This window comes from Petromyzon marinus, chromosome 3, assembly GCF_048934315.1.
Source record: "Petromyzon marinus isolate PM22_M1 ecotype Great Lakes invasive population chromosome 3, UKy_Petmar_22M1.pri1.0, whole genome shotgun sequence".
Taxonomy (NCBI): Eukaryota; Metazoa; Chordata; class Hyperoartia; order Petromyzontiformes; family Petromyzontidae; genus Petromyzon; species Petromyzon marinus.
This window is the reverse complement of record NC_133669.1, coordinates 55,599-74,168: the sequence shown is the minus strand read 5'-3', so window position 1 is coordinate 74,168 and position 18,570 is coordinate 55,599. Positions and strand designations below refer to the sequence as shown.

Here is an 18,570-nt window from a genome sequence, read left to right as displayed (position 1 = left end):
GTTCCTTGTAATTGTGCTATTGGACCAATTCCTTTCCACTAAAACATGCTTTAAGACCTAAGGTGTTATACCTTGACCAAAGATCAGACTTAGAAAACATCCCTCAAATCCCATGTTATAGTCGTGTGCTAATACGAGAGATCGTTTATTATGCCTTTTGAGCACCCCCAATATTGTGAACCAGAAAAAAATAATTAAAAAACATGATGGGAAGCAACAAATATATCTATACTGGATATACGCCTCTCGGCTCTCTTGCTGCAATAAACATGCCAAGACCCATTGGTATCATTTACTGGAAAATAGAAACAGCTGAAGGTTGCATTAATACATGCACGATGTTATAATCTGTAACAAAGAACAACTTTTTTTAGAAACCCATCCCTCATTCTGACATTCTCATAATTATCAACTTGCTGGAAAACATGGGTGCAAGGCGATCATGGGAGTGTATTTTCCTCAAGTCAATGGGGCCCTTCTGCTCCGTTTCTTTACTCTCAAACGAGTGGGCACTTACTGGACCTAAGCATTGTTCACATTCCTCGTGGCTTCTTTTTCATATAACAGGAATGCACACACAATAATGTACCACCATTTAAAACACATTTTATTCATCAAAATATTGTGCAGTGTCTCTAAGCAAACTTCCACAAACATCTTGAAAATAAAACAAAGGTGCAACTGTGTACAGTAAATTGTTTTGGAAGTTACAAATTTACAACAAAAACACATTAGTGGAGGATCACCATTTTTGGTGGGAATTGCATGTATCTGTGTTTAATAGATTAAACAGCCGTTTAGGAAATCGAGAGCATTTAAAAACAGACAAATTACAATTGCAGGAACTTTGCGGTCTGCCTTGGCTCAATCTAAATTATTAAAAACATTTGTTTCCATAGCCCACGTACGTGTTTAATGTATGCATAATAGTTACTAATTAAATATATTTTCAGAATTTAACACATACCTACATCGTTTTCAAATCACTTAACAAATTCCCTAAACCCACTATAAATCTTGGGCGATTACAAACTAAATATTATAACGTTGCCAGAAACTGCGATGGAATTAAATGTTGGCATTGCAGAGATACTTCCCATAAGCCCATCACTGTATGAAGCCAGATAAATCTGTATAAGACATAAAAAGTTAATGCTACACATATGTCCTTGGAAAAGAGTAATTTAAGTGAATACCCTATGTCGAAATCTATGCTCAAATCTATAATATGCTCTGCAGTCTAAAACTGGATAAGCTAGTAGATAGTAGCAGTCTTTCAAAAATAATAGAAATGCCAAGTAGTGGGCCACAATGGTAAATTACAAAATGTTTAAGGCTAATGGCTAAGGCTTCATACATATAAAACGAATCTTATCACTATCTAGATACCGTTAAAGTACAAGGTCACAAAAACAAAGCTTCAAGGAACTCTCATACATTGTAACACAAATGTGTTACTTTCTGCTGGCCGGAATGGCTAGGGGGACATCATTGTCATCCTGCCTAACGTTAAAATGTTTACATGGGGAGAAATTGCCGAGAGTCTAGACTAAATATTTTATGTCCCAGCTACATTTGCAATATTGTGGCATGCATAATGCCCTTATGGACAACGCATACTTCCCCTTATCCCTTTTCCACAACTGCCACACCTATTAAATCAAATACTTTTTGTCACTTCCATAAAATAACGGACTGAGAAATACAACATGATATCTACAAAGTGTCGATATTTTTAATCAGACTTTGCAACTGAAATACATCTATTTTTATTTTCAGAGTTCTTTGGTAAAAATCTATTGAAAAAGATACACAACACAATATTTATACTATTAAACTTTAGTCTATTCATTTATTCGATTTGAGAAGACATTTTAAAGCAGACTCACCAGCATTTTAATGGATTCATTATGTATATTTTTTATACAATATAGCAATAGTAATATCTACTGCTGACAATATTTTACATCTGCCCTACCTTTTGTGGCTTTCAACAAATTATTACCTTTACCCTGTCTTTTCAGAGCACCACAAAGTACATTTTAACATCAGAAATACATTATGTAAAACATTTTGAGTGTTGATGTAGCATTCTGTGCCGTATAGCTCTGCTGGCTGTCCTCACTCACACTCCCGGGCCCTCTCCTTTGTGAGCCCGCTAAAGTACTTGTCGCGGAATGCGTTGTGTCCCTTATAAGGGTTTTGTCGCACATCCTGCATATGTGCATAACGATCAACCTCCTGGGGAAAAAAAAATGTCATTCGCAACCACGCTGGCTTTTTGGAAAGCCCTCACTGGTGTCTGAATGTGACTCATGGTGTCTCTTATGTATGCCAATATTATAGGAAAAAATACTCAATATATATTAAAATTGCATACAAACTCATAAGAACAGTGTTATTGCAAGAACTCAAAACTATTTTTTAATAACACATCAAGGTAAGTTTAAAGTGGATTTTGTTTAACCAGGTGAGGCCAGGACAGTCTCATTCGAAAGAGTAATTTGGGTCACAAAAGTGACAAAATCAGTCACATAAAAACAAAGTACAGTGCTTAAATAAATAGAAAGCAGGAAAAAACCAACCACATTACAGCAGAAATTGAAAACTGCACATATAAGTGAATCTTCAATAAAACAAATTTCCGGTGACAAAAGTTGACCCGACAATGTAATGAAAACATGTTTACACAATACTATAAATGCGCTTTAATGTTCATACTGTGATTGAATATCCACATTATTCTGTCAGTCATTTGATCAGACATCCATGTCTCATTTCTATATAAATAGCCGAGTCGACCTCTATCTGTTTTTTTTACTCACAACCTTCTGATTGCGAGTCGAGCACCAAGCCACAGCACCACTTGGCCATCCTTACTGTAAATGTGCTGATGTTGGCAATGCTCACCTCAAAGTCCTTGATCTTCTGCATGGTGAGGAGGCGGCGGCCACTCTGGCTGTTGAGCATCTGCTCACAGTTGCTCACGAGCTTCAAGCACGGATGCCGAGGCACAATCTCCTCCGTGTAGCTGGGATGACGAGACAGTTCCACATTATCTGGTGGGGCTATCACTCTTGAAATATGAATAACTCTTCAACTTCAATGTTGAAGCATTTTATGTTATATTAACTGGTTAAAAGGGCAGTATACTCAGCTGCATAGTTCAACTCACTCAGGTCTGAAGACGGGCAACCAGTAAACAAGCCGCCCCCCATTCACCAGGTACTCCGCTGCAAAGTTGAGCAGATCCACAAAGATATCACTCAGATGGTATTCCCTGCTCTCGGGAATGTGGTTATCTGCGCTGAAACAAAAACAAAGCAAAACCAGCAGCTATTTCTCCACTTTAGCAGTGGCTTTATTAAAAATATACTGCAAAAAGTTCTTCAGAACAACCATTGCTGTTACCAATTTTAAGTTATTTCATTTTAGGTAAATAATCCAATGTTAAATTACTTACACATCATCAGGGACTTTGCCATTTTCACCATACGATCCAATTTTTCTCGTGGACTCTCGGATTCCATATGGCGCTGTTGGTAAAATAAATGTTCATTTACTTACAAGCTACATACGGTCCGAAAAACGTTATACATATACATACAAAAAATGTAACGCAAATATTTGCCTATTTTTTGGTCACATACTGTGTGTAATTATATAAAGTATTTATAATTGCAACGGCATCTCATAAATCATAATGCGAGCAGATTTATTAATTATCCTTGTCAATGACAAAGACGTACAATCAGGGCCGGATTAACCCAAAGGCTAATAGGGCATTAGATCCTTGTATTTTGTAGGCACTCCTTTAGGCCCTCTATTCCAAATTGAAGAGCTGAGCGATGGTTAGTGTGGCCATCTGAATTTTTATCTTTCAATTTCAATGACATCATTCATGACTCTGCCAGAGCTAAAGCTAGGAAAACTTTGTTTGAATAAATTAGTGTATTGATTTATCTTTGATGAATTCACCTCAAGTAAAATAGATGTGTTAATTGTACATAGGTAAATAAATGTATTTGATGACTTCATTAAAAAATTGCCATGTTATATATACTTAGGCTTCCTCATAACTTTAATTTGACTTTGCACGCAATGTGCTCAGGCAGTTCCCAAAATGGAGAAAGTAGAGCAACAGTTGAACACTAAGTTTAAAGTCAAAGTGATTTGCTGCTCAAATGAGGCGGTGCTCATTTATTGTTTACAGCCCTGAGCCAGTGGTGAAAATGTCACACTCCTATGGCAGGGGCAACTTATGTGTAGGACAACCACTGTTGACTTCTCCACAAAGTGGTACTTATTTTATTGACACTGTATGGAAGATGGGCCAAGTCAACTCCCAACCAGGATTTTAAGCTGCAACTTTCTGATTGCGAGCTTCTCACTCTACCACTGAGACACTCAAGACACCTGGCCGGATACTATATGTTAGTAACGCATTCATGAAACTAGGCAGAAAACATGACAGTGTATTGCCCCTATATAAAACATGAGTACTAAAGCAATCTGTTGTAAGGGATGTCACAGAAACTGCTTATACGGTCAGTGAGGATGGCATCAAAGAGTTGGTGTGGCCTCCAGATGGGACGTGAAGCGTCTGACACCAGCACGTCTGCGTACAGCTGCTCCAGGCCATACTGTCGCAGGTTTGCACGGATGTTCTCGTCAGGCCCACGCCACTTCTGGTTTTTTCGGCTTGCCTTTCCTATAAAGGAAAGCATCGGGCATAGTCTAAAGCAATAACATGCACACATGGCTTTTGTTGCACAGATTCCTACCTTATATTTAAATTATACTTCTTAGGAAGATTTGAGTTTGCAAAATGCATAATTAAAACAAGCCGCTTCTTGTTTGAGCTGCTCTGTGCTAGGAATTTGTTGGATATTAAGGCATCTCCTGTTTCCATTATGACAATGTCGCAGTGTGGCCGAGCGGTACCACGTTTGCCACTTGTTGAAAAAAATAATGGTTCGAATTGGAGTATGGGGTAATTATCATGACACTTCTTTACCTAGGAAAGCCTCACCGAGTCTCATGACTCTTTCAGGAGGATCCTGCCGTCTTTTTGCAGTTGATGTGATGAATGCTACGTGTAATCTCAATTGAATAATTTGTGGGTAATATTTCAAAATTTGGACCATGACACTGGCACACCATAGCCTACACTTGCAAATTACGTCACAGGATCTTAAATGTCCACTGTGAAGATGGTGTATTTTTATACGGCTGATACACCCACAGTAATAACCAGGTCAGCCATGCAACTGCCCTTTGACCATATAATACTAAGCACCATCTGCTTCATAGTGGGCGTTAACATCCTGAGACGCCAACAGAAGAAAAGTGGGACCTTGTATGCCGGCATCTTGGTCCAAATTAAAAACTCACTTGTAAATTACTTATTTGGGAAATGCATAGCAATCATCGTTACCTACTGCAAAAAAAACTTGGCAGAACCCTCATAAAAAAAGTCTTGAGACTTGGTGAGGCTTTCCCAGGTAAATGAGTTGTAATGTAGTGGAGCCTATACTTTAGGTTGGTTGGTAACCCTATACAGTTTTTTTTCCTGGCCACTTCCCCTTCTAATAAAAATTAATGTGTGCTGGTGAATTGCCAACAAATATGGGCAGAGCAAACTTAGATACTAGGGTGCAGAATTTAGAGATGTCAGTGCAGAATGCACTACCAGTAATACACAATTTATTTGTGCATATTTCGAAAATAAGACAATGGAACTCAAAGTTCCTCATAAGCTGGCCTGAACAGTTGAGTCTTGGGCTGTTGCTTTAAGGTGGATGATGCTTGGATGCTGTGAATGAATGTACGTAGCTAGTGCAGATACATAGCCCCTCTTTCTTCACGGGCTCTCTGCCCAACTAATAGTTTCATTTTTCGATTTAAAGCTTTCGTGACTGCAATGATTCATCTTCTAATATTATTATTGTGTTATTTTATTTTATCAATTTATTATTTTATTCTCATTCTACGTGACTTTACCGAAAGAACAATAATATTATTATTGTGTTATTTTATTTTATCAATGTATTATTTTATTCTCATTCTACGTGACTTTACCGAAAGAACCAAAGAAGATAATAGTTTCATCCCAATGTTTTTGATGATGAAATGGAGGTTCTGCCTAGGTGTCTTATTTAACATGTTCCTGGTGAAATCGGAACATTCCACTTGAACATTATTTATACATCTTACATTGTAAAGCATCCATTGAATCCTGTACTGTGTGCTATCTGCTTAAGTGAGGTTTGATGTGAAGGTCATACCCAGCCCATGGATTGTGTTGTAGTCAATGTCGCTGCCCATGACAAATGCGCCAAACCGAGCACAAGCTACCAGCAGGCTCCCTGCACACAGGCAAGATTTAAGACACATGGCAAAAAACAATGCTGTAAATTATTTTGGAGTAAAAAGCCAGCACAGCATGTGGTTGCAAAATTGCAAATACTCTTTTTCAATTATGCACAATGCCTGTTTCCATCAGGGATAATAGAACTCACACAGGACAAAACATCTGCTATGTTATGCACTCGACATCATTCTGACAGTTATTTACACATGGAAATAAGCTTACAGGGCTTGGGAAATCACTTTTCTATTTTAATGCATATTTGCATGGAGCTGGAATACAATTTTTACATTCATCATCAGCCATGATAAATCTATTGTTCGAGAGGCTCCCCCAAGCCTCTCATGTTCCTACAATGCAGCTATTGATCTGCAATGCAACAAACCTGTGCAAGATCTGATTTCATCACTCCATCTCTGCATTTTATGGACTCTTGGTGATGTTCTTTCCTTTGGTTGCCACTCCATCAGAAGACTCAACCACCGACGATCAACCCTTCTTGCGACATGTCCTACCCAAGGCCAATTACTTGTCTTAAGGCAATGTCTCTAACTTACATGTTCTCGAATACGTGTTGCTGTTTGTATCTATGTAATTGCAAGCATGCACCTGTTCCATACTTCTTTGCAAACCTTTTATAAAAACATACCTTATGCACGTGTATTTTATAATACCGAGTAAGGTACAATTATGTAACTTTCCACAGGTACCAGTGACTGAATTGAAAACTATACACTCGTTCTCTTATATAAATAGTTCTCAAAGATCATTGGGAACAAATCATGACAAACTTAGAGGCCAATCAACTGTGAGCATGGGTAGGGTTTATGAAAGGTTTCTCTACTATTGACTACATACATACAGCAAAAGCTCTGTTATCTGGCACTTCACCATACGGAATGCTCTATTAACTGGCATCTATTAGATGGCAATACGAATCTTCCTTCACGTATCTGTAAAAAATCTGACAGCCAACTGGCATCTTGCCATGCATGCGCTTACCATAGATCTGTTGTTAATGGAAGCTTCAGGATACTGCCAAGTGGTGGTGGTCGCAGAAGTCTATACATACAGGACTGTACTACTGTGCATTGTACTCTAAACCGCTCCACTGCTTCTCTACAATCAACTTAGAATGCTCTACAACTGATTGGTGAGTACCCCTGTAAAAGTATATTGTTTCTTATATCATGGTTAAAATGTAGGCTTAATTTCTTTCTTCAAAGTTTTATGTACTTGGAAAATTTGGTGAACCATAAGTATAACTCTCAGATAGCCTGCATATTTTTATTAACCGGTATCCTCTATTCCCCATGGATGCCAGATAAGAGAGCTTTTGCTGTACGATTGTCAGACTTTGGAAAATACCAATGTGTCGTGACATCTCGGATGTCACTGTAAAATGCCGGCCCTAGAGAGGCACAGCGTGCGATGTATTGACATCGCAGACACCACTTGAATGTGGATGCAGTACCGGCCCTAGCGGGGCTCGTGAGCGCTGACAGTGATGGATGGCACCACGCTCAGCGTGCTGTGCTGGCCCCTACAGGATAGGGTGCAAGAGTGCCAGCCATGGAATATGGTTACAAGGGACCCTGGAGGACACATGACTGGTGGTGTCTACAGGGGGGCCCCCAAAAGGGGGCTAGGGGTGATCACGTGTCCGGGTCAAGATCCTGCTCGACGATTCGAGGTGGTCAGGGCTAAGGGCGGAGCGAGCCCCACCACACAGGATATAAGCCGGGCCCCCAGAGGGACCAGCTGCTGTTATCCTGAAGAAACCTACATTCTACGTCCAAAAAGTCTCTCTAACAAGTGAGCCTGGACCCAAGCTGTGGTCCTGTCTGTGGTAGCTAGTTACTGTGTGATTAGTGTAGTTAGCCTGGTGGTCACCACCATAGGTTGTATAGTGTTTAACCAGTGTTGGTATTAAATGTGTTGCCTCCAAAGAGTACGTCTGCGACTCAGTTTGAGCCCACCACAAATGCATTTCCCTTGAAATTGTGCCTCGTCTTTAGATTATGAAAAACTTCCCATTCAATAGAAATCGATGCAGGCACCCAAACTCTCACAAATATATTTAAGGCCAATGATATATTTTAGCAACATTAACGTTTCAATATCTGGTTACTTCCACTCGCTGTGTAATAAGAACACTGGAGCATAAACAATCAAGCGAACTACAATCATCCTCACAGTGGCTTTTGGCTAGCCATTGAACAAAGACAGTCACTGCATCACGCACTTTCAGGTGCGCTTCTGTGGCCATCTGGAACACTCTTCCTTCTGATATTAGGGAGCCACTGGAACTATGCATTTTAAAATCTAATTTGAAAACTAATTTTTGAGAATTGCTTTTTGTGTTTAGTTTTTGGACCTTCCCCCACTACTCCAATGAGCACGGTTGGCTATGTATAGTGCGAAAGGAGTTCAACATACATACTGGGCAAATGTAAGCTGAATGCATCTACTCCCTATGGGTAGACCACTAATATCGTACCAGTGCCAACGAATGGGTCGCACACAAGGTGCCCTGGTTGCACTCTGGCGTGGTTAGCCATGATGAAAGCCAGGCCGGCGTCCATGCTGGTGTTGCCAATGAAGTGACGCGTCTTCACACTGTAGCTCCGCAGTAAGTCACGCTGTCCATCCACCAGCTGTTTAAAAGATGGAACCATATCATATCAACCACCACTGAATAATAAGCCTGTTTTTTTCAGTGCCACATTCATTTGTTTGAACTTTAATGTTGCTTTTTGTGTTTAGTGTATTGTCCTTCCCTGCACATTTGATGAGCACGGTTGGCTACGTATGGTGCGAAAGAAGTTTAACATACATATATTTCGCACCTCTCTCACATATTGAGTCCATGAAGCAGGGGTTAGATATGGGAGTGGTACCAGGATTGATAAAGCAATATAGCAGACTTTATTGAGTGTAGTGACTTACTACATGCGTGTAGATGTTTACATATAGTGGACCATTATGACCAGTAGCTTTACAGTGCTAATTACAGTCTTGACTACCACTTACATGTTTTTTAAATTATTTTTTTTTAAATGTAATTGTGTAAAGTCTGTTGTGTCTGTTTTCCCTTTTGTATATGAATCTACCTCTTTATTTGTAAGTATTAAATTTCGATTTAAAGCTTTCGTGACTGCAGGGATTCATCTTCTTGGTTCTTTCAGTGACTTTACCGAAAGAACCAAGAAGTTGTATGTATTATTTAACCAGTCTGTACTTTGAGGTTCTGCAGTTAGCGCTCGGAGAAATGTGTGGATGGTGGCAATTGTTAGAATATGGCTACGGGAAATTGTGAGTTTTTTGTGGATATTAGGAGTTGTGGGTAATAGGGTCACGGCTAAGAGGAGTTCTTCTGTATAGTCTATAAGAGGTTACAACTAAATTTTGATTTAAAGCTTTCGTGACTGCAGTAATTCATATTCTTAGTTTTTTCGGTAAAGTCACGTTGAAGAGAAACAACAAAATAACAAAATATATATAAAACAATAAAAAATTCTCACGACGTTTCGACCATAACTCAAACGGTCATCATCAGGTGTGTCGGTTTGCATAAATTTATTTTGAAAACGGCATATTTATTTATATATATAAAAATAACGTTTGCGTCACGCGCAACGATGGCAGTTTGCCAGGACTAGTCCATCTATTTTTTGAAAAGAGGAGGGGGGAGACGAAATTTGTTTTTATGTAAGCTGTCTGAAAGGCACTGTAAGCGTGAACAATCAATCAAGAACTGAAATGATTTATCAAATCTTTCCAATGATTGCTAAGATAGAATCCATCTTCTCGGTTGAAATTGTCTCTGTGTTTGTATATGTGGATAGCCTCATGAACGAATCTCTCATGGAAGCCAGATGGCTTACAAAGAACTTTTCCAAGACGGAGGTTCTTTGTAAGCCATCTGGCTTCCATGAGAGATTCGTTCATGAGGCTATCCACATATACAAACACAGAGACAATTTCAACCGAGAAGATGGATTCTATCTTAGCAATCATTGGAAAGATTTGATAAATCATTTCAGTTCTTGATTGATTGTTCACGCTTACAGTGCCTTTCAGACAGCTTACATAAAAACAAATTTCGTCTCCCCCCTCCTCTTTTCAAAAAATAGATGGACTAGTCCTGGCAAACTGCCATCGTTGCGCGTGACGCAAACGTTATTTTTATATATATAAATAAATATGCCGTTTTCAAAATAAATTTATGCAAACCGACACACCTGATGATGACCGTTTGAGTTATGGTCGAAACGTCGTGAGAATTTTTTATTGTTTTATATATATTTTGTTATTTTGTTGTTTCTCTTCAACGTGACTTTACCGAAAAAACTAAGAATATAGGTTACAACTACCCTTCGAAAAGTCCATCATGCATTTGTATTCATGTCTTGGGGATACAAAAACATAAGTGTCAATTCCATCTGGTACCTCATGATGGTACCAATTCACCTATTAACCTGTCTGACCCATGGACTAAATGTGTACAGCATATTTTTTATACTCTTTGGTTCTATTCGGTAAAGTCACGTAGGTAAAAAATAAAACAACAAAAAATCATGACGTTTCGGCCACAACACAAGCGGCCTTCATCAGGTGAAGGGATCAGGCTGTCTCGAGGACAGCGCTGGAGTGGAACACAGCCACGCTCAGACCGCAACCTTTAAGCTGTGTGCGAGGAAACAAGGTGCCTTGACAAAGGAATTAACATAAAAAAATAGCATTTGATTGCCCGACTTAGCATAGAAGTGGTGTAGATGCAAGTGCACATGCCGGTTGGCGCGGGGGGTGGGGAGGGGGAGTTTCCCTATTGATGGTGTGAAAAGGGAATTTAAGAGCTGCGAAAGTTTTGGGTACCACTACTTGAAAAATATACTGTACCATTGAAAATTAGTTTAATGTTTGGTTCGATTTAGAACATCTTTCCAATGGTTGCTTAATTTGAAACCATCTTCTCGGTTGAAATTGTGTCTGTGCTTGTAGATCTGAATTGCGTCGTGAACAAATCTCTGATAAAAAAAAACCCGTGGGTTTGCAAAGAACCTTGGTATCGGAGAAAATTATATCGTGATCACCCACAGCGTTGTAACAATGATCAGCTACGGCAGAAGAATTCGTTTTACCGTGTTTCAAATCTGATTTGTGCTCGCGAATTCGGTCAGAGACATGTCGCTTTGTCTCCCCGATATAGCAATCACCGCAGGTACAGCTCAATTTGTAAACCCCGGGGTACTGTAAGTCAGGAATGACATCCTTCACGGATGGGATCAGATCATGAATTTTGTGTACTGTATTGAACCGGACCTGGATCTTGTGTTTGTTTAGAATTTTGGAAATCCTTTTAGTAACGCCTGCTATATATGGTAGTGTGATGGTTTTGACCAGAATATCAAGTGGTTGTTTCTGTATGGAGGGAGAAACAGCTTGGCGGATGGTACGGTCAGAGTATCCATTCCTTTTGAGGGCCAGGTGTACATGTTTTAATTCACTGGTCAGGTGGTGTTGGTCCGAAATGCAATGAGCCCTATGGTATAAAGTTTTGATGAGATAATTCTTCTGGGCTGGGTGGTGGTGGGAATCAGGCTTCAAGTAGGAATCTGTGTGGGTGGGTTTCCTGTAGACAGAATGCCCCAATGAGCCATCAGGTCTCCTCTCAAACAGAACATCCAAGAATGGTAGCTTGCCATCTTTCTCCACCTCCATGGTGAATTTGATGACGGGTGGTCTGGAATTGATGTGGTGTAGGAAAAGGTTCAGAGCTGGGAGGCCATGTGGCCAAATGATGAAAGTGTCATCCACATATCTCTTCCACAGGGAAGGTCTGAGGGTGGAAGTCTGGATGGTGTCTGATTCAAATTTCTCCATGAAAATATTGGCTATCACTGGTGACAATGGGGATCCCATGGGGGTACCCTCATTTTGTTTGTAGAAGGAGCCATTCCAAGTAAAGTAGGTATTGTTGAGGCAGTGCCTAACCAGTACAGGTGTATCGGGGTCTAGTCCATGTTGGACCAAATTTTCAATTATTTCAATGGTATCAGGCACTGGGACCTTGGTGAACAAAGAGACCACATCGAAGCTGACAAGGATATCGTCAGGGGACAGTACAACGTCTTTGACCATAGAGACCAATTGGGCTGAGTTAAGTACTGCTGAGGCGGTCTTGCCAGTGAAAGGCAGCAAGGTATCTGACAGAAAACGGGCCAGTCTATAGGCAGGGGAGTTGATCGTGGATACGATGGGTCGTAGTGGGGGAGGCACTGCCTCAACAATACCTACTTTACTTGGAATGGCTCCTTCTACAAACAAAATGAGGGTACCCCCATGAGACCCCCCTTGTCACCAGTGATAGCCAATATTTTCATGGAGAAATTTGAATCAGACACCATCCAGAATTCCACCCTCAGACCTTCCCTGTGGAAGAGATATGTGGATGACACTTTCGTCATTTGGCCACATGGCCTCCCAGCTCTGAACCTTTTCCTACACCACATCAATTCCAGACATCCCGCCATCAAATCCACCATGGAGGTGGAGAAAGATGGCAAGCTACCATTCTTGGATGTTCTGTTTGAGAGGAGACCTGATGGCTCATTGGGGCATTCTGTCTGCAGGAAACCCACCCACACGGATTCCTACTTGAAGCCTGATTCCCACCACCACCCAGCCCAGAAGAATTCTCCCATCAAAACTTTATACCATAGGGCTCATTGCATTTCGGACCAACACCACCTGACCAGTGAATTAAAACATGTACACCTGGCCCTCAAAAGGAATGGATACTCTGACCGTACCATCCGCCAAGCTGTCTCTCCCTCCATAGAGAAACAACCACTTGATACTCCGGTCAAAACCATCACACTTCCATATATAGCAGGCGTTACTAAAAAGATTTCCAAAATTCTAAACAAACACAAGATCCAGGTCCGGTTCAATACAGTACACAAAATTCGTGATTTGATCCCATCCGTGAAGGATGTCATTCCTGACTTACAGTACCCCGGGGTTTACAAATTGAGTTGTACCTGCGGTGATTGCTATATCGGGGAGACAAAGCGACATGTCTCTGACCGAATTCGCGAGCACAAATCAGATTTGAAACACGGTAAAACAAATTCTTCTGCCGTAGCTGATCATTGTTACAACGCTGTGGGTGATCACGATATAATTTTCTCCGATACTAAGGTTCTTTGCAAACCCACGGGTTTTTATCAGAGATTTGTTCACGAGGCAATTCAGATCTACAAGCACAGACACAATTTCAACCGAGAAGATGGTTTCAAATTAAGCAACCATTGGAAAGATGTTCTAAATCGAACCAAACATTAAACTAATTTTCAATGGTGCAGTATATTTTTCAAGCAGTGGTACCCCAAACTTTCGCAGCTCTTAAATTCCCTTTTCACACCATCAATAGGGAAACTCCCCCCCCCCCGCGCCAACTGGCATGTGCACTTGCATGTACACCACTTCTATGCTAAGTCGGGCAATCAAAGGCTAATTTTATGTTAATTCCTTTGTCAAGGCACCTTGTTTCCTCGCACACAGCTTAAAGGGCGCGGTCTGAGCGTGGCTGTGTTCCACTCCAGTGCTGTCCTCGAGACAGCCTGATCCCTTCACCTGATGAAGGCTTCTTGTGTTGTGGCAAAAACGTCGTGATTTTTATTTTTATTTTTTACCTACGTGACTTTACCGAATAGAACCAAAGAGTATGGATCCTTGCAGTCACGAAAGCTTTAAATCTAGAAACATATTTTTTGGTTATGTGATGCCCATATAAGTTTCACTTGTCACATTATTGCTAAAGATATCTAATATATAAATATATAAGGCACTACACTGAATCATTACTGTATGCTTTAATTGATGCATAGCAAGATAAGAATTGTTTTTTTTTATCATTGGAGCCTACATTCACAAAATTGTGTACATATGATCAAATACAATGCATACTATAAATATACCCAGTGTAAGTTGGTCAGCCAACACCTACCCATCTGCCGAAGTAGAGGCAGAGAGGGTCTGTGGGAACGTTGTTAGGGTCCAACCCATAATCCTCCAGGAGGAAAAAATTGTGATCTGGGTTTTTTAAGTCCACTCGCCCATTAAATGGAAGGACATCCAATGACTGAAACAGACAAAATAACAAAAAATATGCTTTGTTAAAGGCCACTGTACAAACTATAATTTGGCTGTAAAAGTATGGACACATTGCTATGCCCGACACAAACACACAACCATGCAAATATTTTTGAACATAGAAAGCATTTGTGGCAAATGTGGATGTTGGCAAAGTCTCATAAAGACAAGCTGTCACCATACCCAAGACCACTCGATTAACAATGCAACCAGCACCCTTCTGTATAAGCACACCACAGTCAAATCCTTACCTCAATCCTCTGCAGACGCTCGTTGTACTGGAGAGTCTTGTTAAAAGTGTGTATTGTGATCTTGAATGAAGATTCTGGGTGGCACAGCTGTCTCTGTTAGAAAAGCCGGGTCATCCCATATTCATAGCCTGGTACAGACTGATAATGATATTGCACTTTGAGCAGTGAAATCAAGGATTACAAATGGAAAAAAAATAATCTCGGTGCATGCCTTTGCTACCCTGGAGAAATGTTTTCACTATATACAATAATTAGTAGACAAATGTATAAAATAGACAATTCTAACAAAGTATTAATGTGAAACTGTAGAGAAAGATATTGACTTTCATAGTAGTAATATGACTGTGAAACACTGACAGAACCATGTTCAGGGTTCTGTAAATTTTCTACACCAGATCTTCCATTCACCCTTGTGCTTTGTTCTAAATAAGTCACATTGATCATCATTGTGCTCTTCTTTAGAAATGAATACAAAGGAACTTGCATTTGTTTAAGTTTTTATTCACAACCTTTGCAAAGGACCGGCCAATAGGTAAATCTGACTTGTTCATAACAGATGTAATCCTCTGCAACCTGAGATGCAGAAAGAAACCGTCATGTGAGAGGGATTAACACTAAATGTATGAACATGTCCTTATTGCTTCACCCAATAGTATCATATTTTACACTTGTTTACCTAGAAAAGCCTCACTGAGTCTCAAGGACTATTTGAGGAGGGTTCTGCTAAGTTTTCACAGGAGAGAGCAACATGTGCTCTACGTTTCCCAATTAAGTAATTTGAGAGTACATTTCAAATGGGAATTATGATGCCAGAAAACAATGGCCTACTCTTATTCGAAGGATGCTCCAAGATTGTTTATGTCCTCTGTAAAGCAGACGGTGCGTAGGGGTTGTATGTTTAAAACATGCACAGAATCCACCAGGGTGGACTGCTCTTTCAATCCTGGTCTCCCTTGGAAGATATATTTATCATCTCAATGGGCTCTCACCTAGTTGAAGATGAAGGCTGTGATTGAGAATGCTTTACAAGTGAATATTGAAAGTAAAAAGTAAATCATAAATGTTCTCACGATGTGCTCAGATTGTGGTTTGAGGGAAGCCAACAATTCCTGATGGGTCTTCCCCATTCCCCACAGCTCTATAGCAGACCTATAGGGAAAGACAATACAGTATATTACCATATTGCTGGTGAGAACTTTACGCCGAAAGGGAAAGACGATGTACAGTTATTCATGTTGCAGTCAGGGGCGGAGTCAGGATTTCAGGCCGGGGTGACATTCAACAAATTTTAATTTCAAGAATGATTAGAGTCAGGCTGTTGAACTAGACGCCATCGGTTGGCGACACACTCTGACATTGCAGTTGTATGGAGTCCGCCAGACCGAGTGTCGTACACATATACGCAGAATGTCACCCCTGTCACCCCCCCCCCTGGCTCCGCCCCATGTTGCAGTGCTTACTTGGCTGATACGGTCCTTTCCATGACTTTTCTAATTGTTTCCTCCGATGTTCCCAAAACAACCAAAAATGGGCCCTAGTAAAAGCATTCAGAGCATAAGAGTAAAATCAGAAACTTAACATTTTTATTTGATAAGTCTGTGTGTGCAATATGCAATACGACGACTGTTCAAAACCTCATACAGTGAGGGAAAAAGTATTTGATCCCCTGCTGATTTTGTACGTTTGCCCACTGACAAAGAAATGATCAGTCTATAATTTTAATGGTAGGTTAATTTGAACAGTGAGAAAAGAATAACAAAAAAATCCAGAAGAACGCATGTCAAAAATGTTATAAATTGATTTGCATTTTAATGAGGGAAATAAGTATTTGACCCCTCTGCAAAACATGACTTAGTACTTGGTGGCAAAACCCTTGTTGGCAATCACAGAGGTCAGACGTTTCTTGTAGTTGGCCACCAGGTTTGCACACATCTCAGGAGGGATTTTGCCCCACTCCTCTTTGCAGATCTTCTCCAAGTCATTAAGGTTTTGAGGCTGACGTTTGGCAACTCGAACTTTCAGCTCCCTCTACAGATTTTCTATGGGATTAAGGTCTGGAGAGTGGCTAGGCCACTCCAGGACCTTAATGTGCTTCTTCTTGAGCCACTCCTTTGTTGCCTTGGCCGTGTGTTTTGGGTCACTGTCATGCTGGAATACCCATCCACGACCCATTTTCAATGCCCTGGCTGAGGGAAGGAGGTTCTCACCCACGATTTGACGGTAAATGGCCCCGTCCATCGTCCCTTTGATGCGGTCAAGTTGTCCTGTCCCCTTAGCAGAAAAACACCCCCAAAGCATGTTTCCACCTCCATGTTTGATGGTGGGGATGGTGTTCTTGGGGTCATAGGCAGCATTCCTCCTTCTACAAACACGGCGAGTTGAGTTGATGCCAAAGAGCTCCATTTTGGTCTCATCTGACCACAACACTTTCACCCAGCTGTCCTCTGAATCATTCAGATGTTCATTGGCAAACTTCAGACGGGCATGTATATGTGCTTTCTTGAGCAGGGGGACCTTGTGGGCGCTGCAGGATTTCAGTACTTCACGGCGTAGTGTGTTACCAATTGTTTTCTTGGTGACTATGGTCCCAGCTGCCTTGAGATCATTGACAAGATCCTCCCGTGTAGTTCTGGGCTGATTCCTCACCGTTCTCATGATCATTGCAACTCCACGAGGTGAGATCTTGCATGGAGCCCCAGGCCAAGGGAGATTGACAGTTCTTTTGTGTTTCTTCCATTTGCGAATAATCGCACCAACTGTTGTCACCTTCTCACCAAGCTGCTTGGCAATGGTCTTGTAGCCCATTCCAGCCTTGTGTAGGTCTACAATCTTGTTCCTAACATCCTTAGAGAGCTCTTTGGTCTTGGCCATGGTGGAGAGTTTGGAATCTGATTGATTGCTTCTGTGGACAGGTGTCTTTTATACAGGTAAGAAGCTGAGATTATGAGCACTCCCTTTAAGAGTGTGCTCCTAATCTCAGCACGTTACCTGTATAAATACACCTGGGAGCCAGAAATCTTTCTCATTGAGTGGGGGTCAAATACTTATTTCCCTCATTAAAATGCAAATAAATTTATAACACTTTTGACATGTGTTTTTCTGGATTTTTCTTTTGTTATTCTGTCTCTCACTGTTCAAATAAACCTACCATTAAAATTATAGACTGATCATTTCTTTGTCAGTGGGCAAACGTACAAAATCAGCAGGGGATCAAATACATTCTTCCCTCACTGTAGATAGGTGGCTCTGTGGGAGCGTGACAGCGGTAGTGTGAGCAAGTTTAAATATTTTAGTATATTCAGTTTTTCAGTCAGTTGGCCAAGATTCGGTAAAACTTAGCCCACTTTTCACACAGGCAATTTTAGAGCACTAAGTGTTTCTAACCAAACATTTAAACAAAAGCATACTTATTAATCACAAACAACATTTATTACTATTTTAAAAAATCATAAAACCGAAAATCTCATCAAATACTGGTTGGGGGTAGCTCAGCCCATCGTCCACCTGGGGTTGACAAAATAAGTATGACTGTGTGGGAAGTTAATGGTTGTTTTCCTCTGGATATGTTTACCCTTACCATAGGGATGAGGAATTTACACCACTGGTTCAGGGCTGTAAACTGGAGATGAGTACCACCTGAATTCTCATTTGAGCAGGATATCCCATTGACTTTTTGAGGTGTGCATGCACTGTGCCAACATTGAGGACAGTTTAAACCAGCTAATGGACATCTCAGAGTTTACAGACAACTGATCGGTTCACAGAAATTGAGTTCTCATTTTGCATACC

At 40.6% G+C, this 18,570-nt stretch overlaps 1 protein-coding gene across 4 annotated transcripts in view; it reads right to left on the bottom strand.

Moving 5' to 3' along the window:
* Nucleotides 1-586: 586 nt before the first annotated feature.
* Nucleotides 587-18,570, bottom strand: part of TRMT11 (tRNA methyltransferase 11) — a 24,689-nt gene continuing 6,705 nt past the window's right edge. For 2 of the 4 annotated variants that reach the window (XM_032969001.2, XM_076071966.1), the window contains 11 exons: nucleotides 16,242-16,315; nucleotides 15,852-15,930; nucleotides 14,782-14,874; nucleotides 14,385-14,519; nucleotides 8,871-9,027; nucleotides 6,288-6,368; nucleotides 4,547-4,711; nucleotides 3,464-3,536; nucleotides 3,176-3,307; nucleotides 2,911-3,031; nucleotides 587-2,241 (listed from right to left, as the gene is read on the bottom strand). In XM_032969001.2, coding sequence (XP_032824892.2) covers nucleotides 2,122-2,241; nucleotides 2,911-3,031; nucleotides 3,176-3,307; nucleotides 3,464-3,536; nucleotides 4,547-4,711; nucleotides 6,288-6,368; nucleotides 8,871-9,027; nucleotides 14,385-14,519; nucleotides 14,782-14,874; nucleotides 15,852-15,930; nucleotides 16,242-16,315 — 1,230 coding nt within the window. In that variant the 3' untranslated portion in view covers nucleotides 587-2,121. The remainder of the gene's footprint in view (nucleotides 2,242-2,910; nucleotides 3,032-3,175; nucleotides 3,308-3,463; nucleotides 3,537-4,546; nucleotides 4,712-6,287; nucleotides 6,369-8,870; nucleotides 9,028-14,384; nucleotides 14,520-14,781; nucleotides 14,875-15,851; nucleotides 15,931-16,241; nucleotides 16,316-18,570) is intronic. The other 2 variants (XM_076071967.1, XM_076071968.1) reach the window with 1 other exon arrangement.